This window comes from Typopeltis vanoorti, chromosome 13 (genome assembly GCF_054136105.1).
Source record: "Typopeltis vanoorti isolate ZY-2024b chromosome 13, IOZ_Tvanoo_1.0, whole genome shotgun sequence".
Classification (NCBI taxonomy): domain Eukaryota; kingdom Metazoa; phylum Arthropoda; class Arachnida; order Uropygi; family Thelyphonidae; genus Typopeltis; species Typopeltis vanoorti.
In genome coordinates, this window is record NC_143561.1 from 20,290,028 (window position 1) to 20,303,137 (window position 13,110).

Consider the following 13,110-nt stretch of genomic DNA (forward strand, 5'->3'; position numbering starts at 1 on the left):
GTCTTCTTGCAAGGCCACAACATCTTCACTACTCTTTATGGCTCGTCCCAACTCTGCATCATCTGCAAACAACTGAATATCTCCATCCAAATCTTTACCAATATCATTAATATACAAGTTAAATAGTAATGGCCCTAAAACAGACCCCTGAGGCACTCCACTAGTGACTTTCCTTTTCCTGGATATTGCACCCCCATACACAACTTGTTGATACCTATCAGACAGCCAGTCTCCAATACAATTCACTAATCTAATATCCAACCCCATCTGCTCTAGTTTGACTGTCAACTTATCATGAGGTACTCTATCAAAAGCTTTTGCGAAATCCAAGTATATTACTGTGTATCCTTCTCCTCTGTCCAAGGAAGCAGTCACTTTATTGTAATAAGTAAGTAGATTACTAAAACATGACCTCCCTTTAGCAAATCCATGCTGTCCATCAAAGATTATACCATTGTTGTCAACCCAACTCTGGATCCTAGTTCTCACAAGCTTCTCCAATAGCTTAACCACAACACTTAACACACAGATAGGCCTATAGTTTGATGCTTGAGTTCGATCACCTCCTTTATGAAGTGGCACAATCTTGCCCTCCTTCCACTCTTTAGGAACTTGACCACGTGCAAGACTCGTATTAAAAAAATATGTCAAGGCAGGTGTCAACTCTCTGGCACATTCCTTCAGAATACGCGGTGATATATTATCAAGTCCCACAGCGTTATTTACATCTAGTTTACTCAACTCCCCAAACACCTCTTGCTCACTTACAGTCAGTCTCTCCTCCCCATCATCAACTGCTCTTAATCTCTCCATGAAGTCACATTCACAAGATTGAAAGATCTTTATGAACTGCTCATTAAGTATCTCCACCACACATTCTGCAACAGCTGTCTTTATACCATTTCTTCCAATCAGTGTCATCCTTCCATAATCATTCTTTCTTTTGCTGGCTACATATCGAAAGAACTCCCTAGGATTCTTTTTGGCTTCATTAGCTAACTGCTGTTCATACCTCTCTTTAGCTACTCTCACCAACTAAGTCACCCTCCTTGCCTGGTCTTTGTAGACCTCATGAAATTGGTTACTTCCACTTCTCTTATGCTGCCTCCACAATGCCCTTTTTCTCTGTATCGCATGTTTAATCTCTTTATTCATCCATCTCACACCTACCTTATTTAACCTTCTCACTCTTGGAATACATTTAGACATTGCATCTACTAAATAGTTTTTGAAAATCCCCCAAGCTGCATTGATCTCTTCTCCAGCTAACTCCTCATTCCATGCTACCCCCGCAAGCTGTCTCCTGAGATCTTCATAATCACCCCCCCTTGTAGTTCCACATATACCCTTTTTTCACAGGGGTCCTTGCACTGCTGGCAACCACCCAGGTAATCACTTCATGGTCACTTTCACCAATTGGTGGATGATTTGACACCTCATTGATAATTACATCCTCCGATGAGATGACCAAATCCAAGACCCTTAATCCTCGTGTGCCCTCTGTTACATACTGTCTGAGGTAGTTATCCCTCAAAAACTCAAGAAACACATTTTCTTTACTTCCAGTTGCTATCTCTTCATTCCAGTCTATATTGCCATAATTAAAATCACCCATAATGATCACCCTTTTCTTATTTGCTTGGCTTATTTGACTATACATTTCACTATCACCACCATCCACATTACCAGGTCTATAACAACATCCCACCAAGTATTTGATTCTATTCACCTCTATCTCACACCATACTGCCTCAAAACCACTGGCCCTATATCCCTCTTGCATCTCTACCTTGTATGGACGTAACTCTTTCTCTATCATCAATAGCACTCCCCCTCCCTTTTTACCCCTTCTATCCTCATGAAACACATCATACCTTTCCATCTCTATTCCTGTCAGGATGTCGTCCTCATCTAACCATGTCTCACTTATTCTGACAATCTCTGGGTGCACAGACGCAATTTGTGCAACCATTTCATCTGCCTTGTTTCTTATACTTCTAGCATTGATATACAAACACAACAACTCATTTCTGGATCTACAGCCAGTTCCACTGATACCACTCAATCGATGTGATCTCTCCATGCTGGACTGGGGCCATTTCCCTTTCTGCTTCTTCATTTTAGAACCCTTTTCAATTCCAACTGTTTCCTCTTGATCCCATGTCATCCCATTACTTTCCTGCCTACACATGCTCTCACCTCCTCTTGGAGCATCCACCTTTCTCACGCTGTGTACCCCTGTCCACCCTGAGCCTCCCCGTTTCCCTGCTCCTCTTGCACACCCATTCTCTCATTTTCTATACTCATACCACTCACTTCCCCATTCATTTCCACTTCTTCAATCTCTCCTGTCTTACTCTCCTGCTCTTCCACATCACTCCCCTCTTGATCTGATTCATTCTCTCTATTCACTTCTCTACTTTCCAGCAGCAGTCTCTCCAAGCGACTCACTCCATAACCACTCAAATGCAGTCCATCTCTCCCATACAGCTCACTTCGTCCCTCAAACTCATTCCACACATTAATAAACTGTACTCCCATCTCCTCACACATTTCAGCCAGAATATCATTCATAATCCTTGCTCTCCACATATCCGCACATCCAAAATATATCTGGAATAAACTTCTATTTTTAAAGAAGAAATAGAGAAAGGCTTCACTTAATGCAGTCAAATATCACTTATTCTTTTCTATTTTTTGCTATAACAAATACAGGAATTCAGTAAATTGTGAAAAAAAGGAACATCGTGGTGACATGTATTCAAAAAAAAGCCAAGCAGAAATAGTTCTCTTAATCACATTCCATGCTGGTGAGGTTGTCAATTGATTATATCTGTAGGTATTTGTATTCTTCAGTTCTATTATTTGTATTTTTTATTAACAAAATAAATAAAATAAAATAAAATAAAACCTGTTTAGGGGAGGGAGTATAGGAGGAAAAAAAAAGTTTACCTACTTTCAACTTTTTTGTTCTGCTTTAAATAGGCCTAATAAAAGTCTATCCCTGCTGACAGGATTCGAAACTAAGTGTTTTCCATGCAAGTGATATGGCAAACTACCAAAACATAGAAATGTCCCTAGAAATAGCAATTGAAAGCAATTTTAGCACTGCTCTTTCTTGGGGATCTGAGCAGAAATCTGCAATATTGAGAGTTGCATTCGAATTTTCAGTTGAGGTCTGTAGATCCACTTTTCCTAAGGAAGGAATTTTATATATTTTTAAATACCTAGTATGTACCCTCAGGGGATGTATATGATATGAGAGTAGTACATTAAAAAGTTATATAATCACTAACTTGCTATCAACAATTTTCCTCAAATTAATCCATTATCTCTAAGGACTCCAATATTGTCATTATATTTCAGTCCTTTAAGGCACTTTTTACTGAATCAGTCTATTTCGATCTTGATCTTCCTCTAGGTCTTTTTTTGCCATTGATCACTGGTTTATTTCTAACCCTATCAAATCTATAAGCTGATATTCTATGAATTACTCCTTGTATAGCTAGTTTAGTGTTTTGACTAATTTCTCTCTTATTACATATAACTTATTCATTTAACTTCCTACCATACTTTTGTCAATTCTGTTGTCTATTTCTATATTTATATGTCATCTTCACTAAAAATTTGCCTAAATTGCTGAAATATTTTACTTGTTCCTGCCCATCTTATACATACACATTCTTACTTTGTCTTCTTAGTGCAATTAATAAGAAATTATGATAAAAATATTTGATGAGGTCATATTTTAAAAGTTAATAACTTTAAAAAAAATGTATATTTAGTATTTAAATAGCTAATTTTGTCCTGCAGTATGAAGCAAAATTAAAAACTCTGGATGAGTCAATGAAAGATATAGAAAACAAAAAGCGAACACTTGAAGAAGCAGTTGATTCCCTAAGTGAAGAATGTACAAAACTCAAAGCAGCAGGTAAGTTATCACTAACTTATGATCATATACGTTTCTATTTTATTAATTCAATCCACATAATATGATGGGGTCAAAATAATAGGAATATCTACACATAGTTGATAATGCTACATGTACACTGGTGTCCAAAAACTTCGGTTGTCGAACATAATTCATTCCTAAAGGCTGTTCGGGAACTGATTTGTTTGAAAACTGAAACCGTTTTCCCATAAGAATTAACGTAAAATGGATTAATCCGTTCCTGAACCCCAGATGATTGCTTGTTTAAACCTGTAAGTGCATAAAATCTTACACAAAAAGAATAAACATAATAAATAGATAAAATATAGACAAAAATTTAACTTCACTTTAACTATACAGAGGAGAGTTAATATGATGCTCATTTTCAAACATTGAGAGTAAATGTTTGAAAAAATAACAAAACACAAAGAAAATCAAGAAATTGCACTGGAAATTCAAGGAGGTGTTTGCACTGAGCGGAGGGAGGCTGCCATGTAACTGACGCTCTCCTGCCTTACATCTCGGCTCGCGGAGTACGTGGTTGCCAGTTTGTCTGTTTGGGAACCAAGATTCTGTTCGGAAACAGGTGCGTGTTTTGTTCAGATAATATGTTCGGGAACCGATTTGTTCGAGATCAGAGTCTTTCGACAACTGAGGTTCCACTGTATTATTTGTTAGTTTAACTCCATCTTTGACAGTTGTTTTCCATTCTTTTAGGATTCTGTTTACATAAATGTTGAATAGGATTTGGGATAAGCCACAACTTTGCCTTACTCCTTTATTTATGGTTATAGATTCTGATAATGTTCCATCTGCAAATTTGATGCAAATGTTTGTTTCTCTGTATAGACTTTTTATTGCATTAATTAATTGAGGAGGTATTTTTTCATCTTGTAATATTTTCCAGAGTAGATTTCTGTTCAAGTTATCATATTCCTTTTCTTAGTCAATAAATAGAAGAAAAGTAGGCAGATTAAATTATTATCTTTTTTCTATGATCTGTTGCATGTGAAAGAGGCATTTCTGCTGCTTAAAAGAAAGCATCTGTAAATCCTCTTCTAAAACCACACTGTTCTTTTTCTAAATAATTTTCGGTATATTTAATTAGTCTGTTCTTTAAAATGTTTGCATATAGTTTAGATGCTGTTATTAAGAGAGTAATGCCTCTGTAATTTCCACATTTGTCCTTGGTACCTTTTTTGTGAATGTTTATTATTGCTCCAATGGGAAATTGGAGCAATAATAAACATTATTGCTACAATGGGAAATTGGAGCAATAATGTTTATTATTATTGCTCCAATTTCCCATTGTAGCAATAATGTTTATTATTGCTCCAATTTCCCATTTTTTTGGGGGGATCTTTATATTTCCAGATATATTTCCAGATATTATTGAAGAGTTTAAGTAGGTTTTCTTTTAAGCTGTTGTCTGCATATTTAAAGAGCTCAGCGCATATTCCACCAGACCTGGGCATTTTCTATTTCTTGAGTTTTTAGATTCTTTTTCTAATTCTTCCATTCCTATTTCTTCTGTACTTTCCTGTGTATTGATATCTTCAATTTTGTGAGTTTTGTCATTGTTTTGTATTTCTTGTTTCTCATTCCACAATGTTTTGTAGTGTTCTATCCAATCCAGTTTGAAAATTAGATTATTTCTTAATTGGTCATTTTCTGCTGCTTGTAGTTGCTTGAAAATTTTAAAACCTATTCTTTGTGGTCTAGTCATATCCTGCTCTAAATTTAACATATTTACTCCAATCTTCTCTGCGTATACTTCTGGAAAGCTTTCTGACTTAAGCCCATAGTTTCTTATATTCTATATAATCAGCAGTGTTTTTACCTTGCAGATGGATTTTAAAAGATTTTTTTTCTTTCGATTAATTTCTTTAAGTTGGCATTCCAAGTTCCAAGCCATTTTTTGTTTTTCCTTGATTTATATCCTAAACTTTCTTCTGCTGCTTTTAGTATGGTTTCCTTTTTATTTTTCCAGTCAGTTTCAATATTGTTTGTGGTTATCTCTTATTCTGCATTTTTATAAGTTTCTGATACTCTCATGTTCCATGAGTTGAATTTTAAACTGTTTATGAGATGTTGGTACATTATCTTTTTCTCTTTTGAAGTATGTGGTTCTTTTTATGAATTCAAATCTGCTTTCAACTAACAGGTAATCACTATCAATTTCGCTTCCTCTAAAAACCCTTGTATCCTTGATATTATTATTTAGTTTGTTGTTAATAATAATGTAATCTATTACTAATTTAGTTCCTCTTGCATCCCATGTGTACTAATTTAGTTCCTCTTGCATCCCATGTGTACTTATGTATATTTTTATGCCTGAAGAAAGTATTGCTGATTTTTAGACTGTTAAATATGCAGAAGTCTCTTAATAAAATTCCATTGTTATTGATTACTGATTCTCCCTCTGATCCAATGCATCCTGTTATTGGGTTATTTCCCACTCTAGCATTGAAATCTCCCATCAAGATTGTCACTTCATTTTTATTTGTTTCATCAATACATTCCTGAAGTTTTCCATAAAATTCTTCTGTCTCTTCCTCTTTTCCATCTACTGGTGCACAAATTTCAAAAATATTGAATGTTTGATTCATAATTTTCATTCTAACTTTGATTATTCTGTCTGATATCCAAGTATAATCCAAAATTTTGTTTTTCCCATTTTTTATTAATCCAAATTACAACCCCAGATGAAGCCCATTTGTCTTCTGGAACTCCGGAGAAGATCATGACATAATCTTCCAGAATTTGAGATCCCTTCTTTTTCTTTTTTTGTCTCAGTTATTGCTGCTATATCAGTGTTTCTATTTTTTAGTTCTCGGTTTAGCTCATCAATTTTGTGTGTAATTCCACGGACATTCCAAGTAGCTATTTTTAATTTCTCAAAGAGAAGTCCCTGTCCATTAGCCGGGTCAATTCCGATAAAATCCATCCTATTTTTCTTCTTCAGAGCTTTGTGAGTAATTGTAAATTTCCCCTGGATAGGCTACCAACCTTTCGCAGGGTGACTGCGGTGGTGGGGCTGCCACCATAAGGCCTCCAAACCTGCCTTATGGTGGCAGCCCCATAGTATAATAGGAAAGATTCACCCAGCCCTCGACTACTCTAATAGCATTGGGGGAAGGAACAAGAGGAATAAATTAGTTTAATCCTTTATCCAAGTGTGAGCAAACAAAGTTTGCACCTGAAAGTATCTTCAGGACTGGGATAAAGTGGTGCAACACCAGGACGACTCCTTGCAAAGGCAGAGCAAGCTACTAACACTCCTATCTCAGTATCTCCCATAATGCAAAACACATCTCCTTGCAGATATGTCTAATGTTATGCATTAAGGGAAGGGCTCCCACTGAAGAGACCTCAATAAAGGTCGAAACTAGTCTGGGTAGTGGCCCTTCCCTTTATGCATAACATTAGACATATCTGGAAGGAGATGTGTTTTGCATTATGGGAGATACTGAGATAGGAGTGTTAGTAGCTTGCTCCACCTTTGCAAGGAGTCGTCCTGGTGTTGCACCACCTTACCCCAGTCCTGAAGATACTTTCAGGCACAAACTTTGTTTGCTCACACTTGGATAAAGGATTAAACTAAATTTATTATATTCTAACCAAGTGAAAAATAAACTTTGAACAAGAGGAACAACAAGAAAGAAGGAAGGAAAGAAAGAAGAGTGGGGAATGATCTACAGATAATATACAGATGTATATATATGCATGAAGTAAGGCACGGTCCAGCATCAGGTGCCTCGGGTTTGCCACTCCTGTACTCACTAAAGTGAGCCCTTGAGGTGATTAATTAAAGTTACAAATTTCAAAAAATCTTAATAAGTTAAGACTTATTAAGTCTTTATGAAATTTGTAACTTTTACAAAAAGCATATTGCAATTTAATTTGTATGAAATTTATAACATTTTTTGTGTAATGTAATTTATTAGTATACTGGCAATAATAAACTTTCAACATCTTTCTCTAAATCCATAGTAATTTAATAAAAAGGTGGCACACCGTTTGGCAACTCCTATAGGTAGAGATGATCTTGCTAATGCTTCTGCCTGGTATTTCCACTTGGGCCTGGCTCCCACTGAAGAGACCTCAATAAAGGTCTCTTCAGTGGGAGCCAGGGAACCTCAATGATTCACAACTCTGCATGAAAAAAACCTGCCTCTCACTCCCCTACTCACACCCTCTTTATACAGTTTCCAGGGATGATCTCTGCTTCTCCCCTGATCTCCCACTATTTTTCTGTAGAACTTCTCCAGCATTGATCCTATAACAATCCCTTACCAACTTGTAGGTCTCTATCATATCTCCCCTTTTCCTCCTGTCCACCAGACTCTGCAAATTACATCTTCTCAATCTTTCCTCATACTCGACATTCCAGAGGTCAGAAAAAATTACCTTAGTCAATTGCCTTTGGACCCTTTCCAACATCTCTTCATCCTTCTGAAAATCCGGTGACCAAATCTGGGCACAATAGTCCATGTGTGGCCTAATCAAAGCCTTATACAATGGAACAAGAATCTCCCTACTGCTACACGTCAGTGTCCTCTGCATCATTCCCAGAAGCCTTTGTGTTGTCTTCACAATTTTGGCGATGTGTCGCCTAAATTTTAGATCCTTATCCACTATCACCCCCAGATCTCTTATTTCCTCTGCCTCCAACAATATATTCTCACCAAGCATAAATTCTGCATCCCATCTTTATTGATGTTATTGATGATAGCTGATGAAAAGCAACCGAGAAGAATAGAAATTGAACTGTAGTATAGTGAAAAGAGCACATTTGAGGCTATTTGGTGTGAGATTGAGATTAGCAGAACAAAATATGCAGTTGGGTGCTGCTATAGACCAGGTGATGGAATAGATGGAGATAGTATGCATAAGCAAATAGACACAAGGAGTGGAAGGGGGGGGGGGTAATTATTATGGGGGATTTCAACTATGGTAACATTGATTGGAAGGAGAAGAGGACACATGGGTGGAAGGAATTTGATTTTATGCAGTTATTAAGGGATAACTACCTGAGCCAGCATGTAATGGAATATACTCGGAGTTCAAGAGTGCTTGACCTAGTAATTTTATCTGAGAATTTGACTCTATTGAATATGGCACGTTGCCAACAATTGGTGAAAGTGATCATAAGGACTTGACCTGGGAGGCGGCTAAATGCGTGGAATTTTTAATTAAAACAGGGTACATGTGGAATTACCGGGCTGGTAAGTATCACAAGCTTAGGGGGACTTGCTTCAGTGCCATGGCATGTAAAACTGCAAGGGCTGGAGGTTGATAGTGCATGAGGAGCATTTGAAGGAGGTAATATCTGACTGTGTACCTAGAGTCCGAATAGTAAATCAAGTAGGGGTTAAATGGATGAATAACACCATTAAACTTGAGCTGCAAAAAAAGAAACAACTGTGGAGGGAATTTAAATAGAAAGGTGACCTGCAGGCACATGAACAGTATAATGTACAGGCCAGAAGGGTAACGAGTGTGGTAAGAAAAGCAAAAGCGGATTATAAAAGGAAATTAGCCACGCAAGCTAAAGAGAATCCCAAACAGTTTTTTGATATGCTGCAAGTAAAAGAAAAAATGTATATGTCAGAATGATTTTAAGGAATGCCGATGGTAGAGAGGTAACTGAATCAGTTGATATAGTGGAATTACTGAGTGAGCACTTTGCAAGAGTATATCATCCAGGTGGTGATATTGCAGGAATGAAGGAACCAATAGCTTATACGGGAATTGAGGTGAATGAAATGGAGGTGAATAGTATATTACCTTGATGGACCTGTGTTTCACTCAGGATTTCTCCATGAGTGCAGGTCACAAAGATGCCTCCAACGATCTCGATCTTGAGCCTCTCTCTTCCATGTTATACCCATAGATTTCACTAGTGGATCTTCCCATCTTGTAGGTGGTCTTCCTGCTTTTCTCTTTATTCTTGGTTGCCAGTTGAGTATTCTATATGTCCATCTGTTATCCCTGAGTCTGACTATGTGACCTACCCATCTCATCTTGCTTTCATATGTTGCAGTTACCACGTCTTTTATGCCTGATCTCTTTCTTAGTTCCGTGTTTCTAACCGTTCCATTTTGCTGATGTTGCAAATTCTGCATTCTATTACACGCTGAGTTATTCTGAGAGTTTCTTCTTCTTTTCTTGTCGTGTTCCAGTTTTATTGTTTGTCCTAAGTAATTGTAGGAGTCAACTTGTTCTCTAGGGATGTTATCAATACATAGGTGACGGTCACTTGAGTAGATGTTTTTGATCCATTTTGTTTTTTCTATATTCATTTCTAAGCCTATCTTACTACTGTTTGTGTATATTTTTCACCTATTTCTTCTAGGTCTTTTGGGTTGTGGGATATCAGTACTAGATTATCGACAAACATAAGGATTTGTAGTTTTTCACCATCTATGATTCCTCCGTTTAGGTCTATTTTTTTCAGAATGTATTCTAAAGTGCTGGTAAATAGATTTGGGGGGAGATCACATTGCCTTGACGGATCCCTCTCTTTATATCTATATTTATTGGTTGATCAAATAGGGTTATTTGTGTGGTCGGATTTTTGTTAATTTCTTTTATCATGTGGATGTAAGTAGGATCCACATTTATTTCCAGTAAGGCACTGATGACTGCATTATGTTCTATGATATCAAATGCTTTTTTAAAATCAATAAAGAGGAAACATAGAGGGATTCGGTATTCTCTGCATTTTTCTGTTGGTTGTGAAATGACCTGGATATGATCTATTGTGGAGAAGCCTCTTCTGAATCCTACCTGCTCTCTACTGGAGTTGTCTTCGAGAGTGTTTTGGATTCTGTTCAATATTACTCTTCATGATTTTATATATGCGAAAGAGTAGACAGATTGGACGATAGTTTTTTATATCTTCCTTGTTCCCTTTTTTGAATAGAAGTATGGTTTTTGAGGTCTTCCTTTCCTCTGGAATCTTTCTTTCTTTGAAGTGCCACGTGAATCTGGCAGCCAACACTTTGAAAATAATTGGTCCACCTTGTTGTATTTCTTCAGCCTTAACATGATCAAGTCCTGAGGCTTTACCTTTACTCAGTTTCTTAAGGGCATGTTCTATTTCTTCTGGAAGTACCTCTGGTATATTGCTTGATTTTGGAATGATAAGCTCTGAAACTTGGCACATAGTTGCATAGAGATCATTATAAAAATTCTGCACAATTTCTTCTATCCTTTTTCTATTAGTACTGTTTTTCTCCATTTTGATCGTGTAAAGCAGATGAAAATAGAGAAAGACTTAAATTTAAGTCTTTCTCTATTTTTTCCAGGCTGGTTTTTTCCTGCACTGCTTCTCTTAGTTTGAAAGCTTTGTAGTCTTCTGGAATTCTTTTCCTTAGTAACTTACAAATAATTTTGTATTCTAGAAAATTTTCTTCAGATTTCTTCAGTTCTTTTCACTTTTTCAGTAGTTCTATAGTTTGAGGTGAGAGTTGTTCTCTTTTCTTTTGTTTCACAGGAATTTCTGATTTTTTCTTGCACTCGTTGAATTTATTAATAAAGTCAATATAGTCATCATTTATGTAACAGTTCTTAATAGTCCATTCAGTCTCTTCTATGTACTTCCTGAACTTGTGGTAGTCTGTTTGTTTGGGTTGTCTTTTGTGGTTTGATGTTGCCCTGATATGTTGTTCTTTTTTGTGGTCTATTCTTATAATGGCTCTAAGGAGTCTGTGGTCAGAATCTATGTTGAAGAATGTTTCACCTATTGTACCAACATTTTGTACCAGTCTTTTACAGTCTGTTAAAATGTAGTCAATTTCATTTTTTGTGTCTCCATTTGGTGATTGCCAAGTCTATCTTCTTCCTGGGTGTTTGTTGAAAAAAGTGTTCATGATAAAGAGTTGTTCAGCTGCAGCAAATTCAGCTAATCTCTCTCCTCTTCTATTTCTTTCTCCCACGCCATTGTTCCTATAAACTTTTCGTTTTCTTTACCACATCCTATTTTGGCATTAAAGTCACCACCAACGAATGTGTATGTTGACTTGTAATTTAATGCCTGTTTAAGATTCATGTAAAAATTTTCTATTTCTTGATTATCAGCTACAGATGTTGAAGCATAGCAGGATATTAATTTTATTGTTATATTGTTCTCTATTCCAATTATGAGTACATCTATTCTTTCAGATATGATGTTACAAGAAAGGATCAACTTGGTTAGCTTAAATTTAACAATGAAGCCCACTCTGCCTTGTTTGCCATTGTTTGAGGAATATCTGTGAGCCATTGGTACCATCTTGCTGTTAGTTCTTTCGATCTTTTTGTTTCATTCACTAGCAGGATATCCAAGTTGATATTGGTTAGTTCTTTGATTAATAAATCTATTCTGTAGCCCCTTGCCAAAGTTAGAGTATTGAGGGTACCGATTACCATTTTCATAGATTTAAGAGGTGGCCTGTTTTCATCTGCGAGATTCTTAGCACACCTGGCCTCACTCATTGCCTCACCTTTCTACAGCAGCGGTAAGGCAATGAATACAACAGCCATTACAACAACAGAAACGGCCGCAGGATTGGGGCCGTTTCTGTTGTTGTAATGGCATCTTTGCTGTGGTCACATATACGCTTCTCCTGACCAGGGTTCTGAAATGTTTGCCAGAGCTCTGTTAGTGGTGTTGGGTCCAGGTCCAATAATGGTTAGGATTCCCAACACCCCGAGTGCACCACGGGAAGGTAGAGTTGGACTTTGCACCCCGAATAGTATATTACAAAACCATAATGGGAATACATCTGTTGGATTGGATGGTATACCACCTCGGGTCTTACATGAAGCGGCTAAAGAATTGTCAGTGCCCTTGACCGTTTTGTTTAATTTGAGTCTCGGGTCTGGGTTAGTTCCGAGGGGGGGTGGAAAGAGGGGAAAATAGTTCCACTGCACAAAGGAAGTTCCAAGACTGCTGTTGCAAATTACTGACTGATCAGCATATCAGGAGTCGTCAAGGTTTTGGAGAAAGTAGTCAAGAGAAAAATACAGGAATTGATAGATGAAAATGGGATACTGTGTGGGGGACAGCATGGTTTTGTGAAGGGTAGATCATGCCTCAGTAACTTGCTCACGTTTTATAACACAGTGACGACTGAACTGGATAAGGGTAATGGGTTTACAGTGATACTGCTGGACCTTGCTAAGGCCTTTGA

The 13,110-nt window shown here is 37.1% G+C and overlaps 1 protein-coding gene across 2 annotated transcripts in view; it reads left to right on the top strand.

Annotated features, from left to right (window-relative positions):
* Window positions 1–13,110, top strand: part of LOC150099979 (kinesin heavy chain-like) — a 579,478-nt gene that overhangs the window by 357,575 nt on the left and 208,793 nt on the right. For both annotated transcript variants that reach the window (XM_090403282.1, XM_090403283.1), the window contains exon 17: window positions 3,814–3,931. In XM_090403282.1, the coding sequence (XP_090259408.1) occupies window positions 3,814–3,931 (118 nt within the window). The remainder of the gene's footprint in view (window positions 1–3,813; window positions 3,932–13,110) is intronic.